Source organism: Conger conger, chromosome 8, assembly GCF_963514075.1.
Source record: "Conger conger chromosome 8, fConCon1.1, whole genome shotgun sequence".
Classification (NCBI taxonomy): domain Eukaryota; kingdom Metazoa; phylum Chordata; class Actinopteri; order Anguilliformes; family Congridae; genus Conger; species Conger conger.
Window position 1 is genome coordinate 6,892,729 of NC_083767.1, and position 16,794 is coordinate 6,909,522.

General features: G+C 46.0%; 1 protein-coding gene across 3 annotated transcripts; it reads left to right on the top strand.

The window, feature by feature from the left end:
- The first annotated feature begins 1,836 nt into the window (after window positions 1-1,836).
- cax1 (cation/H+ exchanger protein 1) lies at window positions 1,837-15,805 on the top strand. Of its 3 annotated transcripts, none has more exons than XM_061253125.1 (20): window positions 1,837-1,991; window positions 4,771-4,926; window positions 5,907-6,031; window positions 6,231-6,339; window positions 6,915-7,031; window positions 7,123-7,184; window positions 7,885-8,076; window positions 8,346-8,531; window positions 9,092-9,191; window positions 9,490-9,631; window positions 10,154-10,337; window positions 10,472-10,571; window positions 10,661-10,779; window positions 11,507-11,526; window positions 11,921-12,033; window positions 12,606-12,748; window positions 13,320-13,414; window positions 13,528-13,606; window positions 14,000-14,108; window positions 15,018-15,805. In XM_061253125.1, the coding sequence occupies exons 1-20, from the start codon at window positions 1,919-1,921 to the stop codon at window positions 15,089-15,091; spliced, it is 2,298 nt and encodes a 765-aa protein (XP_061109109.1). In that variant the 5' UTR covers window positions 1,837-1,918; the 3' UTR covers window positions 15,092-15,805. The 3 variants fall into 3 exon arrangements, with proteins under 3 accessions (XP_061109109.1, XP_061109110.1, XP_061109111.1); XM_061253126.1 differs by having other exon boundaries at window positions 1,907-2,007; XM_061253127.1 differs by lacking the exon at window positions 4,771-4,926 and having other exon boundaries at window positions 1,908-1,991.
- The last annotated feature ends 989 nt before the right edge of the window (window positions 15,806-16,794 follow it).

The following is a 16,794-nucleotide window of genomic DNA, read 5'->3' on the forward strand; positions in this document are numbered from 1 at the left end:
GAGCGATGAGGGGGTCACATGACCGGTGTGTGTCTGAAACGTCCCGTGCCACAGATTCTCTGGCTGGGCAGAAGTGGAGCGGATTCCCTACACATTACTCTACCCCGTTTGGACATTTCTCTGTTTCTCTAGTTTTCTGAAGATCTTTTTGCTAAATTTAAAATGAAAAGTTTTTCTCATAAAACATCAAACTGTGCTGTGGTTATTTCTCAGTTAGCCACATACAGGACAGATAAAGTGCTCAGTGTGTCTTACAACAGGCTTAAGTCTTGCTTAGGATTAAATATACAGTACATGAAGTAATCATACTGACCCCAGTGTTCATTTCAATTTCAATGTCAATTCAGCGTTAAGCATAAACCAAACCAAAGTGGGTTAATTATCACGCTCCTTATGTCTGCCAGATTCATTATCATTGGTGATGAGACGCAAAACCACAGGCTATTTATATACCTTTACAGCTGTGGTTTCCATGATATTCTCATGTTTTGGATTCAAAACCCTTTTTACAGGCTACACTGTAAAAATGGTACCTGTTTGTACTCTGGCAGTTAAAGACAGTTGGCAGTTAGCAGTTAAAGACAGTTTGCAGTTGGCAGTTAAAGACAGTTGGCAGTTGAAGACAGTTGGCAGTTGACAGTTAATGGCAGTTGACAGTTAATGACAGTTAGCACAGTTAAACAGTTCTTTATTTTTAAAAGGAAGGAGGCCTTCGCATTATGCAGAAATGGATAGCAGTGTACTGAGACCATACATTTTATAATTGTGCATTTATCTTACAGATGCGAGACCACAGGAAAAAATGGCAGCTCTTGGAGAGTATTTTTTAAGAAACTTTTGTCTTCATGTAAAAAATTGACTCTTTTTTTTAATATATTGAGAAAATATGCAGAGATTAATTTCACTTTTTCTGTAACAACTGAATAGTTCAGGATAGCACAGAGTTGTGAAATAACCTGTTCCTGAGACTTCTGTTATAGCCTCTGTTCATCCTTTCAGTAACATTTGTTATACAGTGTTTTTTTTTTTTTTTAAGAAAAAGCTATCAAGCTATTGTATTTTTGTATGTGTCAATAAAAGTATTACATGTAGCTGTATGTTTCTTTCTAATATTCCTCTGTACACCACTGATGTTTTCAAGTCCATTCATCTGAAAAAAACACAAGGAGGAACTAGGTTTCTGCACATAAACTTACAAGCCTTTCATCCATTAGCATTGAACCATTACTTCCTATTTTGACACTTTGACACTGAGAAGTTGTTGGTTTGTGTAGATATATTTTGAAGATAATTTCACAATAATATTTTTTAAAACTGACCAGTCATGGGCATTTCACCGTTCACATTTCACCACGATAGGCCTGTCCATAACGGTTAGGTCTGACCACAATAGCTCTGTCTATATCGGTTCCTGATTCTATTTTGATTTATTGTCCACACAGGTGAAACTTGAAATGAAGGAAGCATTTGAAAAATAAACCTCTACATGTTTGGTAAGATATTTAGATGAATGGTAAGATAGGTTTGCAAAGCAGTCAATGCGACCAATTAACGTAACAGTCGTAACGCAGATATAGACAACCTACGTGAAATGAGACGATGCAAAACCGCAAACTGCAGAACAGACTGATTTTAAAACTTCGTTGACGTTGTGACGTTTTTGCTTTTCTCACTACATTTCCCATTGTTATTGGTGCTCTGGTACCAGCTTGCACTTGCCGTTTGGTTGAGGAAAGGTGGGCGTGGTGCTTCGCGCTTTCGCGTACTCGCGCAATCTTCTGTGATTGGCGTGTATGTGCCACATGGGACGTTCTGACCACTCACAGGAGAGTGCGCATTACGTACGAAGAGAAACGCAACCTTACCGAGATGTCCGAACATGAGGGCTTAAATGGGAACCGTCAGCTAGGCAACAGTAATGTCTCTACCAAATGTAGATATGTCAAAGGATTCAGAATATTGCAGACGGAGGTCGACTGTCGACAGCATAGGTGAGACGTAAGCAATGTATGTAAATTCACGGGGTACTCTGAACGATTAAATCACTCATCTAAATTGCGCTGGTTCTGTAAATAAATCCTGATATTCTTTAAAACGCTACACACACTACTAAATTACGACATAGATCGCACATATCCTAGGTGATTTCCGAGCTTGAAAGTAAAGTTTAGTTTAACATTACTTATGTAACTAGTCACCTGCGCCGTAGCTGAGTGAATACATCATTTTTGAAAGCGTTTCACTCGCGTCGTAGCCTGTAGCTATTTGTTGAAAAGGTAGCTAGCACTCGGACAACACAGAAACAAGCCAATAGCTTCCGGAATAAACTTGGAACACGATACGACCTTTTTGCAGGTTTATACGCATGAATGGATATAAAGTGGTTGTGTCAGACTCAACATTCATGTGAAACCAAGCGTGATTTTTGAGTGTTTTGAAGACTCGTGGATGTAGTTTACAAAGCCAACTTGGCGAAGAATAGACCAGCAATAGTAACAATGAGCTCAAAATGAAACATTTTTTAGTGCGTTCGATTCAATGAACCATCCGTGATTTTCAGGCTAGGTCATTATGGAAGGTCGGTGTACGACATTGAAGACTCAGGCTGAAAGGAGAAGTTGTTACTTAATAAGACCACACATGAAGGCTTGATCGCACGACGTCTGATATTTGTGCATGATACTTGCAGTTTCGGATATCGGGGGAAATGGGTTACACGCAAAACATAGTCGATTGTGCTACTCCAAATTTGAATGATACAATCTAGCATAGCCATTGATTTGATTACTTTCGCCTGTATGTGTTGTTACGAGATTGGTAGGCTATTTATGATTTGGATTACCATTCTCTGTTTCTCGCTGTATGCGAACTGCATTAATAGTCATTTATGTACTCACCCTACTTTAAAAACAATTTTACAAAGTATTTCCTCTGAACACTTGTTTTGGCAAGGACATGCAACAACACGAATCTGTGTCGTTTTCTGAAATGTTTTTAGTCTTGAGTTTTGTTTCCCACAATTCTAAATCTGGAACTGAAGATCGTTCATCAGACGGAATCTTCCCATAGATCACCCAAGCTGTGTAGCCTACCCAAGAACATCACAGTTCGAGCCGGTATCCAAAGTAAACATTCTCTTGCCCCCCTCGTCAGGATGACGTCACATCATGTCCTGATAGTTACCGGTGATACTCTCTTCTTGTGAGTCCCATGATGATGAAATAAAATTCTTACGTGCCTATGCTACGCGAAAAATCACTCAGTCTTATTTTTGCGTTAGAGATTCAGATTCTAGATTTTGCAATTTTCAGACACAACCACAGTCTTCAGAGAGTGTGGAAGAAGGAACTTGAGCCCCCCCCCGCCATATTTTGTTCCTGGGCCTCTAGCTCTCTGTAGGTAACATCTGTTCGTATGTGTCAAGGACTAGGGGCGCACTGCGTGGCTGTCACGTTGCGATGTCAGAGCTTGAGGAAGGAAAGGAGGGGAGAGTTGAGAGGCGGTTTCAATGTGATCTGGCAGAGATTATTTTACATTTGATTCAATGGTGTGTTCATCCAGAGGGTGTGGGTTTTCCTGCCCGTTTTCTGCTGCAGTCTGAAGACACATCTCTTCAGACCGTACCTTGGCTTCCTTGAATGCTACTTTGCAGGAGTTCCCTAATCTAGTGATGGTACTCATATACCACTTATTTGTTATACGAGTTCCCTCTCTTGTACTTTTATATGTTGTTCTCCTTTGTATCTAGTGCTGTCCAGTATGTATGCTTATCCATCTTGGTGCTACAGTATTTGTATGGTTGTTTAACATCTATTGTGTCATGCGTCGTTTCTAGTTTGACATGCTCTACTTACTGACCTGGCCTATATTTAACCATGTGAACTAGAGTTGTATGGCTGTGGGAAACTGAGGCTTTACAGTACAAAAATTGTACCATATCCAACCTGGCTTCTGTTGTTGTGCTAACGACCCTCAGTATGCAGTTACTGTACGTCGCTTTGGATAAATGCGCCAGCAAAATTATTGGAATGGAATTTAATAGGTAGTGTTGTTTTCTCTGCTTTAAAAAGGCCCTGGTTAAAGTGTGCCCAGAGGCAATAGATGTAAATCTAGCATTTTTTATTCATGTCTGATATCAGTCACATTTATGGGACAGCCTATAGCCTTGTGGCTATACACTTGATAAAAGCATCAGTACAGTGTGTGCGCGTGCGTGCGCATGTGCGTGTGTAATTGAGTGTGTTTGTTTGTATTTGTGTGTGTGTGTGTGTGTGTGTGTGTTTGTATGTGTGTGTATGTGTGTGTGTATCTAACAGGGTGTGTGTGTGTGTGTGTTTGTATTTTTGTGTGTATGTGTAATGGAGTGTGTGTGTGTGTGTATGTGTAATGGAGTGTGCGTGTGTGTGTGTAATAGGGTCTGTGTGTGTGTGTGTGTGTGTGTAACAGGGGGTGTGTGTGTGTGTGTGTGTGTGTGTGTGTGTGTAACAGGGTCTGTGTGTGTGTGTGTTTGTATTTGTGTGTGTTTATGTGTGTGTGTAATAGGGTGTGTGTGTGGGTGTGTGTGTAATAGGGTGTGTGTGTGTGTAACAGGGTATGTGTGTGTGTGTGTAATAGGGTGTGTGTGTGTGTGTGTGTGTGTAATATGGTGTGTGTGTGTGTGTGTGTGTGTGTAACAGGGTGGGTGTGTGTGTGTAATAGGGTGTGTGTGTGTGTGTGTGTGTGTGTGTGTGTGTGTGTGTGTAACAGGGTGTGTGTGTTTTCTTCCCTCAGACCCCGTATGGGAGCCAGACCCCCGGGCCCAGCGCAGGGGCTCCATGTGTGACCGGCTGTGTGTGGCCAGCATGCACCCCGACATTGTGTGCACCCCCTCGCCAAAAACGCCCCATCAGATCAGCCTTTTCACCCCCAGATACCCAGGACAGAGAAGTGGGTCTCTCTTCTGCTCTCTCCCTCTCCGCTCTCTTTGTCTCTGTTCCATCTCTCCCTCCCTCTTGTTAATTCCCTGCTTCCTGTGCCTTGGCTATCTCTGGAGATGTCAAGCTGTCACCTAGTGCCTGCTGTTTCTAACTGTTAATACGCTGTGGGGTTTGGGCCGTTTCTAACCTTTAATACGCTGTGGGGTTTGGGTAAAGGTTGTACTGTGTCATGTCCGAGGTTCAGTTTCAGTTTCAGATAACAACAGCTCGTGAAAGTGCAGTAAAATGTGGGGAAATGTTGGGAAATGTGTGTATTTGCCGGATGTTTCATGGGTAGGCTGGTATGTAGGTTTTTGAGTAGATTTTTTCCAGGTACAGGTTGGTGACAGATGACAGATGTACAGGTTGGTCACAGTGCTGGGTGTAATGTGTACAGGTGTACAGGTTGGTATAAGGTGAACAGGTTGAGTACAGGTGTACAGGTTGCTGAAAGTGATGGGTGTAAGGTGTACAGGTGTCCAGGTTGGTGAAAGGAGTGCAGGTTGGGTACAGGTGTCCAGGTTGGGTACAGGTGTCCAGGTTGGGTACAGGTGTCCAGGTTGGGTATAGGTGTACAGGTGTGCAGGTTTGGTACAGGTGTACAGGTTTGGTCCAGGTGTACAGGTTTGGTACAGGTGTACAGGTGTGCAGGTTTGGTACAGGTGTGCAGGTTTGGTACAGGTGTGCAGGTTTGGTACAGGTGTACAGGTGTGCAGGTTTGGTACAGGTATGCAGGTTTGGTACAGGTGTACAGGTGTGCAGGTTTGGTACAGATGTGCAGGTTTTGTACAGATGTACAGGTTTGGTACAGGTGTACAGGTGTGCAGGTTTGGTACAGATGTACAGGTTTGGTACAGGTCTACAGGTGTGCAGGTTTGGTACAGATGTACAGGTTTGGTACAGGTGTACAGGTGTGCAGGTTGGTGTAGAAGTATCTTCTCGGTCCTGCAGGACACTCCCTCCCCTCGAAGGGCGGTGTGCCGGGGGCAGAAGACGTGTGGGAGGAGGCCACCTGCAAGACCACCATCCGGGCGGAGAACGAGGTGGAGGCCCACAAAGTGGCCAACAACTACAAGGTGAGCCCCCCCCCCCCCCCACTTCTTTTTACTCCAGTCCATGTTAGAGATTTGGGAGGATTCCTGGTTTTACTCGGTCCAGCTAACTCTGGCTTCGTGATACAAGGCCCTGGTGATTTGATCTGGTCGGGGGTTTCAGAGACCCCCCTCCTGCGTCAGTCCTGTTGTGTCAGCGGGCCGTTTTTGTGATGTTTTTCAGTTCGGCTTCAGGAAGTGGAAGAGTCACGTCACCGCACGCCCCTTCGAGGACCGGTCGGACGTCGTGAAGGAGCTCTACTCCGAGCTCAACGTGGTCCGGTCCCCAGAAGGTGCAGTGGGAGGAGTGGGAGGGGGGGGGGGTCTGTTTTTGGCGCGACAAACTCCTAGTTTTTTCATTTAACTTACGTTATTTAGATCAAAACCGTCCCTGAGAACATACTGGCACTTTCTGCCCAGGTTTTTATTCTCTGCCCTGGTCTAGATCATCAAACGGGTTCTACTCTCTCTGGACCCATTAAAATGGGCTTACAGTGTGATTTAGGCTTCATTTAAGCACTCAGGTTTGCCACTGCAAATGAGAAACACCATATGAATGGAGTTTATTATTGTTATTATTATTTGAATGGAGCAAAATCAACTCTTTACCAGACCTGGGTCAAATATGTAATGGTTCTCTTCATTGTGTACTGGACATATAGTCATGGCCTTACAACCAGTCCTATATGAATTGTACCTTATCTGGTGTGTTCGGTTGTTTCTTGTATGACCTTAATATGCACTGTTTTGTACGTCGCTTTGAAACAAAGCGTCTCCTAAATATAATTTAATGTTGTGTAAGTGCTGATTAAGTTTTGATCATTTCTTGTCAGATAATACTTGTTATTTGTGTCTGCCATGTCTGCAGCTTCTTTAATAACATGTGGAAATGTAGTGTACGTGTTGCTGTTCGGCTGGTGGATATCTTTAACATATCTACTGGTCAGCATCCTGATGTTCATCACAGTTCTTGGAGTCCCATACGGTATGTGACGCTTCATAAATCAATTCATATAGTTTCAATTTTGAGGCATTGTAGCCTTCAGCTCTGATTTGATTTTGTGTCTTGTTCTTAGGGAAGCTCTGCTGGAGATTGTCTTGCTATTTTCTGTGGCCGTTTGGGAAGGCGGTTGACAAGGTAATGGCGGTTGGGTTGTGGAGTAGTGTCAGCCGGCGTGTCTTTCCTCCGTGACGTGCGTTGGGTCACTTTGTGTTTAGTTTTTTCTGTGGTGAACCACCACCTTGTTCCGTGCTGGCATGTCCTGTGTGCACAGGGTGAGAAAAAGGCAGAAGTCTCGGTTTTCACTTCCGTTACTGGGTAACCACAGCAACAGGAGCATGCACCTTGCTGTGCTTGTGCCTTATCAAAGGAGCCATACAAATGCCCCCAGATCAGGGGCCTACAGGGTCACGTGACAAACTGCTGCTCAGCTGGTTTTGCGAGAGGAATCACGGCTGGAAAACCCTGTGGCATTGTGGGCTTCAGGAAAAAGGACTTAAACCTTTGAAGAGCAGGTTTTTTGGAATGTTTTTTTTTTTTTTCGTTTTTTTTTTCTCCAAATTCTAAGTTGCCGTTCTAGAACTCCATTGCATTTCAGTTGCCAGTAGTGATTGTTACATCAGCATTGGAATGTACGGTGAAGGACATTCCGGTCACATAGTTGTGATCTCATACCGTAAAGAGCTGAAACGCATTAATGTCAGGTGGAGGGTGGTTTCCCAGAAGATTGCAGTGTCTGCTGTCTTTCAGTGTGGCTGAGTGGGCTGGGGTTCAGTGGCGGTTTGGGGGGCTGCTGTAGGTTCCGCGGGAGTGACTGTCCCGTTCCGTCTCTCTGCAGACCAGCGCGGGGGGGCAGTACTGGGGGAAGTTCCCGAATTGCAAGGCCATCCCGGAAGTAGAGGAGGTGCAGGAGTCGTCCCCCCTGCTCCTGCCCCCACCCTCGCCCATGCCCTCCTCCATGTCCTCAGCCATGCCCACGCCCGTCGACGTGCCCCAGGACCTGCAGGAACCCCAGCTGCCTCGCTATTGGGTGAGCCTACACGGGGGGGGGGAGGGGTGGGGCGGGGCATTGTTACCATGGAGATTATTGCCACAGATTATATGAAGTCCCCAGATACGTGCTCCTTACACAAAACAAAACAAGAGGTAATTGAGGTCAGAGGAGCCTCCTCCTTACTGTCTGTCTGTGTGTGTGTTATGTGTGTGTTATGTGTGTGTGTGTGTGTGTGTGTGTGTGTGTGTGTGTGTGTGTCTGTGTCTGTGTGTGTGTGTCCTGGGGCTGTGTTTTGAGGGGTGCAGTGTCGGGTCAGCACCTACGTGTGGCTGCTCCTGGGGTACCCCGTCCTGTGTCTGGTGCACATCCTGGCCTGCTTCCTGTCCTGGATGCTGGTGTTCACCATCCCCGTGTCCAAGATGAACGCCCGCACCCTGACCTCCATCCTGCTCGTGGGCCCAGAGAAGATCCACGTCGGGGAGGTCAAAACGGTGAGCGCATTTCCGGTGGGACCCTGGAGACCAGAGGTGTCCAGTCTCATCCGGAAAGGGCCGGTGTGGGTGCAGGATTTCGTTTTAATCCCAGCACGAAGACACCTGATTCAACTTACACAGGTTTTGATGGAAGACCGTGATTAGTTAATTAGTTGAATCTGGTGTGGCAAAAACAAAACCCTGCACCCACACTGGCCCTTTCTGGATAACATTGGACACCCCTGGGTTGTTTGGCGATGATGGCGACCCCGGCTACTCGACTCCAGGTCTTGGGGGCTGCAGTGTCTGCAGGTATTTGTTCCAGCCACGCGTTTCATTCATGAGCTGTCGTCCGGAAACCATGCAGGTAAAATAATTGCTGAAAGGCGGTGTAGTGCATGGTTGAAGTGATGGCAAGCAGACTTTGCAGCCCACGGACCTGGAGTTCCGTACCCCTGGTATTGACGGTTTGTCGGTTGTACGCAGCAAAATGCAATCGTCCCTTTGCTCCTGTGTGGTGATTGAGCAGCGTTTTGGTTGTCTCAGCCCCTTTAAGTCTTTTATTTTTCCCCTCTCAGACTCAGGGTTCTGAGGGCCGTGCCCTCCTCTGCTGTTACCACGCCTTCAACTGGTACTACTACAAGTACACGGTGAACGGGATCAACGTGTTCGCCGTCAGTATCCTTTACACGCGGACACCCGGGAGGACCCGCCTGAGGTTGAGGAGTGTGGGGTCTCGCATGCAGCTTGTGCTCTTAGTCATCACTTTTTCATTTTTAAAAAGGGACAGTGCAGTCACGTTGCTGGAAGGATAATGAAATGGGAATAGTCCATGGCCTCACCTTCTGTGTGGGATACTGAGAGAGGCACCCCAAGGCTCAACAATGCTAACTCAAGTATTAGCACGACAGATTCTCGTACTCTATAGTCCCGGGACTGCTGTGCCCGTCGTCTTCCTTAAAGCCTACCTTCTCAGACCTCCTGCCCCTGGTCATCGTTACCTTGGTGATCGGCTACGCCGACAAAGGCGACCACTACATCAGCTCTGAGGCCAAGTTCGCCACGGCCGTCTGCTCCATCATCCCCGTGTCCTATTACATCGGCATGGGCATCGCCAGGTAACGACCTTGTCTCCCACGGCAACACCGCATCAGCACCGGACCCGGGTCAAATGCATTTAAAATAACTTTCTGTGCTCGATTTATCTTGCCTGGTGCAATTGAGCTGACCAAGAGGACCAGAAGGCAGGGATTGCACATACTGACCGTATTTTACAGGTTGCAATATGACAAGATCCAATCCAATATGACCGGACAAGCTCAGTAAAGTGTAGAAAAGTATTTGAATCCGAAACGATTACGTCATTGACCCAGGTGTGAGCAGTACCAGGGGGAAATTGGCCCCTGCTTGGTACAGTGCAGGTCATTTTGGATAAAAAGTTAACTGTCATTATAGCTGTATTTGTGTAATGTATGTAATGTGTATGCAGTGTAATGTAGCAGTTTAATGTAATGTGTATGTATAGTATGTTTGTTTGTAATGTAATGTAATGTGTACATAGGTACAGTATGTGTGTAATGTAACATACCAGTGCCTGTAAGCGGTACCATGACCGCTCGTTGCTCGGTTGCCCCCGGCAGCATCTCGGCGCAGAGTAACTTCGCGGTGGGCGCGGTGGTGAACGCCACCTTCGGCTCCATCACGGAGATGACCTTCTACATCACGGCCCTGCTGCGCGGCCACCGCGCCGGGAACAGCTGCTTCGAGGAGATCGTCAAATCCGCCCTGACCGGCACCCTGCTGGGCTGCATCCTCTTCATCCCCGTGAGTGCCCTCGCTGATCGGTCGCATCGCACCCTGCTGTTTTTTTTTTCACGTTTCTCCTCCTCCCTGCTCTGATTGGTCACATCGCGCCGCTGCGGCCTGCTGATTGGTCACATTGCCCCCCGCCTCCCCAGGGGATCTGCATGATCATTGGTGGCCTCAGGCACCGGGAGCAGAGGTTCAACAGCCGCTCCGCCGGGGTCAGCTCCGCCCTGCTCTTCATATCCGTGGGAGGTGAGCCCCCCCGTCCTCCGCCCTCCCCCCGTCCTCCCCCCCCGGGGAGGTCCGCTCACGCGTGTCCCCGCTTCCGTGTTCCCCCACAGGCGTGTTCGCCCCCACGCTCTTCTCCAAGGTCTACGGGACCCTGGTGTGTGAGGACTGCACCAACTCCACAGGGAACGCCAATGGGACCTTCGTCTGCAAGAACTGCCACTACGACCAGGTAGCCACGCCTGTCCAGCCCCACCCTGCCCCCTTCTCTCCCCCGCTCAGACTCCGACCGCACGGCTGTGTCCCGATCGGCACACTTCCCTCCTATCGAGTATACAAGATATATACTACCTATGTGTACTATCGAGTATAGGGCAGCCTGTAACGTAGCGTTTAAGGTACATGACTGGGACCCGCAAGGTTGTTCGTTCAATCCCCGGTGTGGCCACAATAAGGTCCGCACAGCCGTTGGGCCCTTGAGCAAGGCCCTCAACCCTGCATTGCTCCAGGGGAGGATTGTCTCCTGCTTAGTCTAATCAACTGTGAGTCGCTTTGGATGAAAGCGTCTGCCAATTCCATTAATGTAATGTCATGTAAAGTATACTCGATAGTAGGGAAGTGTGACAGTGTAAATTCCCTTTCGGAGGGTTATTAAAGTGTGTCTGTATTGGTCTATACATTTCTATCGCCCAACTTGCTTTTTCCAGAGCGACACAGATTTAGTGTGTGTTTGCTGTACATGGGAGTATGTTTGTTTGTGCGAGGCGTAAGATTATATTTTTCTGTGATAAATCCATGTACATATATCTGTTTAAAGTTCAATCTCTACCTCCTGAACTGCTTTGATCTATTCTGTTGACACATTAATTACAGGATATCTCCGCTTCTTCAGGAGTTAATTTGTTAGACATGGTGTAAATGCTACCTTTTAACTTTTTCTCTTTTTTCTTTCTTGGCAGGGTGAAAATAAGCATATTCAGTGAGTATTTAAACCCTGTCACGAAATTCAGGCCTTGGCAAGTCTATTCTGCTTATTGTGAAATCGAAAGCAAGACTATGCAAGATGGCCTTTTAAGAAATGATCAACACCTTGGTAATGTTACTAAAAAGAATGGAAATTGTGCCATGTAGTTACACAGCTGATTTTACTAGCAGGGCCTCTCTCTCTAATGTTTGTGTGTGTGTGTGTGTGTGTGTGTGTGTGTGTGTGTGTGTGTGTGTGTGTCTGTGTCTGTGTGTCTGTGTGTCTGTGTGAGAGTGTGAGAGTGTGAGTGTGTGAGTGTGTGAGAGTGAGTTGTGTGTGCGCCTCTGTGTGTGTGCGTGCGTGTGTGCGTGTGCGCGTGCTCATGCGTGTGTGTGTTTTTGTCCCTCAGGCCCCTGGTGAACACCATCTCTCTGCTCCTGCCTTCGGCATACATCATTGGTCTGATCTTCACGCTGAAGACGCACACATACATCTACGACATCCACATCAGCGGCTGTAATGGTCAGCTTCCTCTTCTCGTTTTCGCTTCTTCACACAATGCCTACCTTTCTGAGAAAGTGCATTCAAAGTGCCAAAGCTTTATTCTCCCAGGCTGGGCAAAGATGCGAAATATTATGAGGAACAACCAAACTTGCATGCATTAAAATGAGTTGATTATTGATGGAGAGTAATTGTAAAATTAACAAACTGTATTCAGTGTTGTGTCATTTACAGTAAATCAGATTGCTAGGTGACACATGAAAAGGGAATTCATGAAAAAATAATGATTTACAAAAATCCTTTGAACCAAGGAAGAGGTAAAAAAACATCCCTGATCCCTTGTTTGAGAGGAGCTGCTGGAGAATAGTGCAAAAGAGGGGAGCAGCATCTGAGTCATCTGTCCGTCCCTGCTTCACCTGCTCGATAGTGAACACCGTCACGCAGAAACCTCAGCCAGTGAATCACGTCTCACTTCACATGTGTAGAATGATGTGACCACTGTACCGTGATGCTGTAGTAACTGTGTGTGTGTGTGTGTGTGTGTGTGTGTGTTTGTGTTTGTGCGCACGTGTGTCTGCGTGTGGTTGCCATAGCGCCCGGCCATGACCCAGTGGTGCACTGGTCGCGGTGGAGAGCCCTGTTCATCCTTATTGTGGCCACGCTGCTGATGTCTGCCTGTGCGGATCTGACCACTGAGCACATCCAGCCCATTCTGGCCTACTCCACCGTCTCACAGGTATCATGACTTCTTATTTAGTTGATGCTTTTATCCAGAGTGACTTGCAGTTGATTAGACTAAGCAGGGGACAATCCCCTGGGCAGCCTTGCTCAAGGGCCCAGTGCCAGCTTGTGCACTTTCTGGCAGCATTAGATAGCTGGAGTAGGGCCAGGTGTGTGCCGCTTGAGCAAGTGTCTGCCATTGAGCGGAATTGGATCTCATAGCAACAAGGTCACATGACTAAGTGATGAGGTCACCCCATCGGTGATTGGTTTACCTGCTTTTTCACAGCACCACGTCTTCTCCGTCGCGGATTACCAGCTGACACTTTAAATTCTAATAATATCCCAGGTCCGGGTTTGGAAATGTTTTCTTGTTTTCAGAAATTGTAAACATTGATACAGTGTCAGAATGCTCTGTGTCTACTGGGAAAGCTAGAATTGGCGCGAGTGATCACCAGGGAGGGAGGGTTTCACCCGGCCGCACTGCCCCCCCCCCCGGCTGTTCGATCGGGGACCTGCTTGCTTGTTGAATGTTGCAGCCCGACGTGTAAACGGCGCTGTTTGTTCCCCGTCTCCCTGGATACCAGTACTTCATAGGTGTCACCGTGCTGGCGATGGTGTCGGAAATTCCCGAGATCGTCAACGGAATCCAGTTTGCCCTTCAGAACAACATCAGTTTGAGGTCAGGCCCCTGTGTTCACTGTAGTAGTAAAACCAAACATCAGTTTGTTTATTGACTGAACATTTTTTCCTTTATTCTGATCACCATTCATAATTTCTTCCCCCTCGATGTAGTTTGGAAGTGGGAAGCTGTATAGCAGTGCAGGTCTGCATGATCCAGATCCCCTTGCTGATCTTATTCAATGCTTTCTATGTAAGTCTTTGTTTTTTTGTGATCACTATTATTTTTATTTTACATTTTTATCTTCTCTTGGTTGCTATTTCATAAAGCAGGATTACTGAGTAGGCTGCATAACTGCACTCAGTAAAACCCGGATCTCACCCAAATCTGGAACATGGACTGAAGTAAAAAGAGCTGTCCTGGGTTTTACTCGGCACAGCTAACCAGCTAACTCAATAACCGTGCTTCATGAAGCACCCCTCAGTCCTGTAATGAGTGCACTTGTGTAACATTTGAACAGAGGTGCTTCTGAGACCTTTGTGTCCACATTATGTAGAATATTGTGCAAAGTGCAGTTGTGCTCTCGTCTCTCACTTCCTGTTCTGTGTCTGGGTGGTGGGCTTCCTGTTTCGCGCCGGGCTGCAGGATGTGGGCTTCGTGCTGATATTCAGCGACCTGCACCTGTGGGCCAGCATTTTCAGCGTCATCCTGGTCAACTACATCTTCATGGACGGCAAGTCCGATTACTTTCAGGGTAAGCAGTGAGCGCTACTGTATTTATTCCTGCCGTCGACGTGTTAAAGGGAGGACGAGTGCACTTATTGATGAAGCGACTTTTTACTAATCACCACTTTACACAGCTGCTGCCAGGGACCTGACAGTTTTGTAAAGAATGTCTCCCTCTAATGGACACAATATGCAAGGGCCTCTTGCTGGCCGGGAGATGGTCTGGGAAACGATCGATGCATTAATTCTGTGATAATTGAAGCATTTAAAAAAGAACCTTGTACGTGTGTGTTTGTCTCTATGCATGCAGGTGTCTGCGAGTGTGTATATTGTGTGTGTGTCTGCATGTGCATTATGTGCATTTATGCCTGTGCGTGCTTGCGTGCATGCATGCGTGCGTGTCTATGTGCATGCCTCTGTGAGTGTGTGTAATGTATTGTGTGTGTGTGTGTAAGTGGCTGTGCGTGCGTCTGTGTGGGTGTGTATTACGTGCAATCATGCCTCTGTGTGTGTGTGTGTATTATGTATAATGTGTGTGTGTGTGTGTTATGTATAGTGTGTGTGTGTGTGTGTGTGTATATTATGTATAATGTGTGTGTGTGTGTGTGTGTTATGTATAGTGTGTGTGTGTGTGTGTGTATATTATGTATAATGTGTGTGTGTGTGTGTGTATTATGTATAGTGTGTGTGTGTGTGTGTGTGTGTGTGTGTGTATATATATATATAATGTATAAAGTGTGTGTGTGTGTGTGTGTGTATATATAATGTATAAAGTGTGTGTGTGTGTGTGTGTGTATATTATGTATAATGTGTGTGTGTGTGTGTATTATGTATAGTGTGTGTGTGTGTATATATATATATATAATGTATAAAGTGTGTGTGTGTATATATATAATGTATAAAGTGTGTGTGTGACTGGACTGTGTGTTCCTCACAGGCACAGCTCTGGTAGTGGTCTACCTCATCCTGCTGGCTCTGTACTTCTTTGCTCCCACACCGACTGGCTGCTGAACCACAGAGAGAGAGAGCGAGAGAGAGCGAGAGAGAGCGAGAGAGAGCGAGAGAGAGCGAGAGAGAGCGAGCGAGAGAACCCTCCAAAGCACCATTCCTCCACACAACCTGTTACACACTCACACACCCGCTCATCCCTACATGCGCACACACACACACACACACACACACATACACATACTAATATACATAATACAATACACACACAGTGTCAGGAGTGTAATATCATTTTGGACAATTGGAAACGGTCACACTGAACCTTGACTGTTCGACTGTTAATCACAATCTCCATCACAGTTACTCTACCCTTGCGTGTGTTTGAATGTACCCGTTTGGAATATGTGGTACATTGTACATTTAAAAAAAACCCCTAGGGTACCCCCCCTCCCCAACCCCCTAGTCTCATTATTGCCTTGCTGAGTGAGCTGTTGCTGCCCTCTAGTGGTGAAACCTGAGGAGCTGCGAGAAGAACAGTCGTGGCCTCCGGTGTTTGACATGCGATATCTGAACTGTTCTATCCTTTTTCCCTTTAATCTTAATACCAAAAAGCACTGATGTATATGTTTAAAAAAACTAAAAACTAAACTAAGATGAATACATTGTTTTTTTTATAGGAATTTAGCAATACTTTGTTAAAGGAACAATACTGAATTTGTCAGGTGGCTGTCTACTAAAACCTTGTCTATATTTCATTAAAAAATGTGAAAATGCTAATTCAATGCAGGTCAGCATTGATTATGTACAGGCTCAGTTCATTAATCACAAAGTGTGAAACACACAGTTTAGGAATTTAACAGACACCTGTATCCACAAATTGGTTAAACTGCTGAACAACGCTCGTGGTGTTGATCAAATAGATTTTTAGGTGAGTCACCAAAATTATAATTGATTGACATCAGGGTCATTTGTCTAAAAAAAGGGCCAGAGCTGCTTACAGTACAAGTTTATTGATTCATCAACAATGAGAACAGTTACACATACAGATGAGCAGTGACTGCCTTACTGTACAGCAGACACTTGATCCCCCCCCCCCTCCCAGCCCCTCCCCTCCAACAGAAAAAGGTTAGTTATGACATCATGCACACCAGGCTCTTGTCACATGCACAAATTAAAAAGAGGGGGTCAATGAACACAAAGGAGGTCAAAGGTCAGGCACAGAATTCCGCATGTGCAATGCCCGAACCGTATAGTCAAGCAAATGAGAAAACCGCTGTCCCCCCAAAAAAAAAGTTTTCAAAAGAAAAGTGCTAGAGGAAAGGTTTGGGAACACGTACAGTACTTCCATTGAGAAACGAGACTATGACACAAATTTGAATCCCCGTTTCAGAACCTTGTGTTCAAAGTGTCTTATGTTTATGCTTGTCAACTATGCTGGTGTAATGCTTTTGGGGGAAACACACACACCTTTTGGCGCCCCTTTATGGATCAACCGATGTAGCAGCTACTCTAAAAACTAACGTGCATACTAGACAACTTCTTTATCAACACTATTGTTAAAATGTAATTTTTTTTATTTTTATACGCAACGTGAGTAGGATGTGGCGTTTCAGAACAGTGGCCGATTTTTTAAGTTGCTTTTGAATGGCAAAGGGAGTTTTAAGGCCCCAAATATCCTCCACGTCAACATTGTGGTGTGCTAACATATTTGGCATTACATGGTTATCCCTTCCATACAACATCCACCCAGCGACCTTTGACCTTTA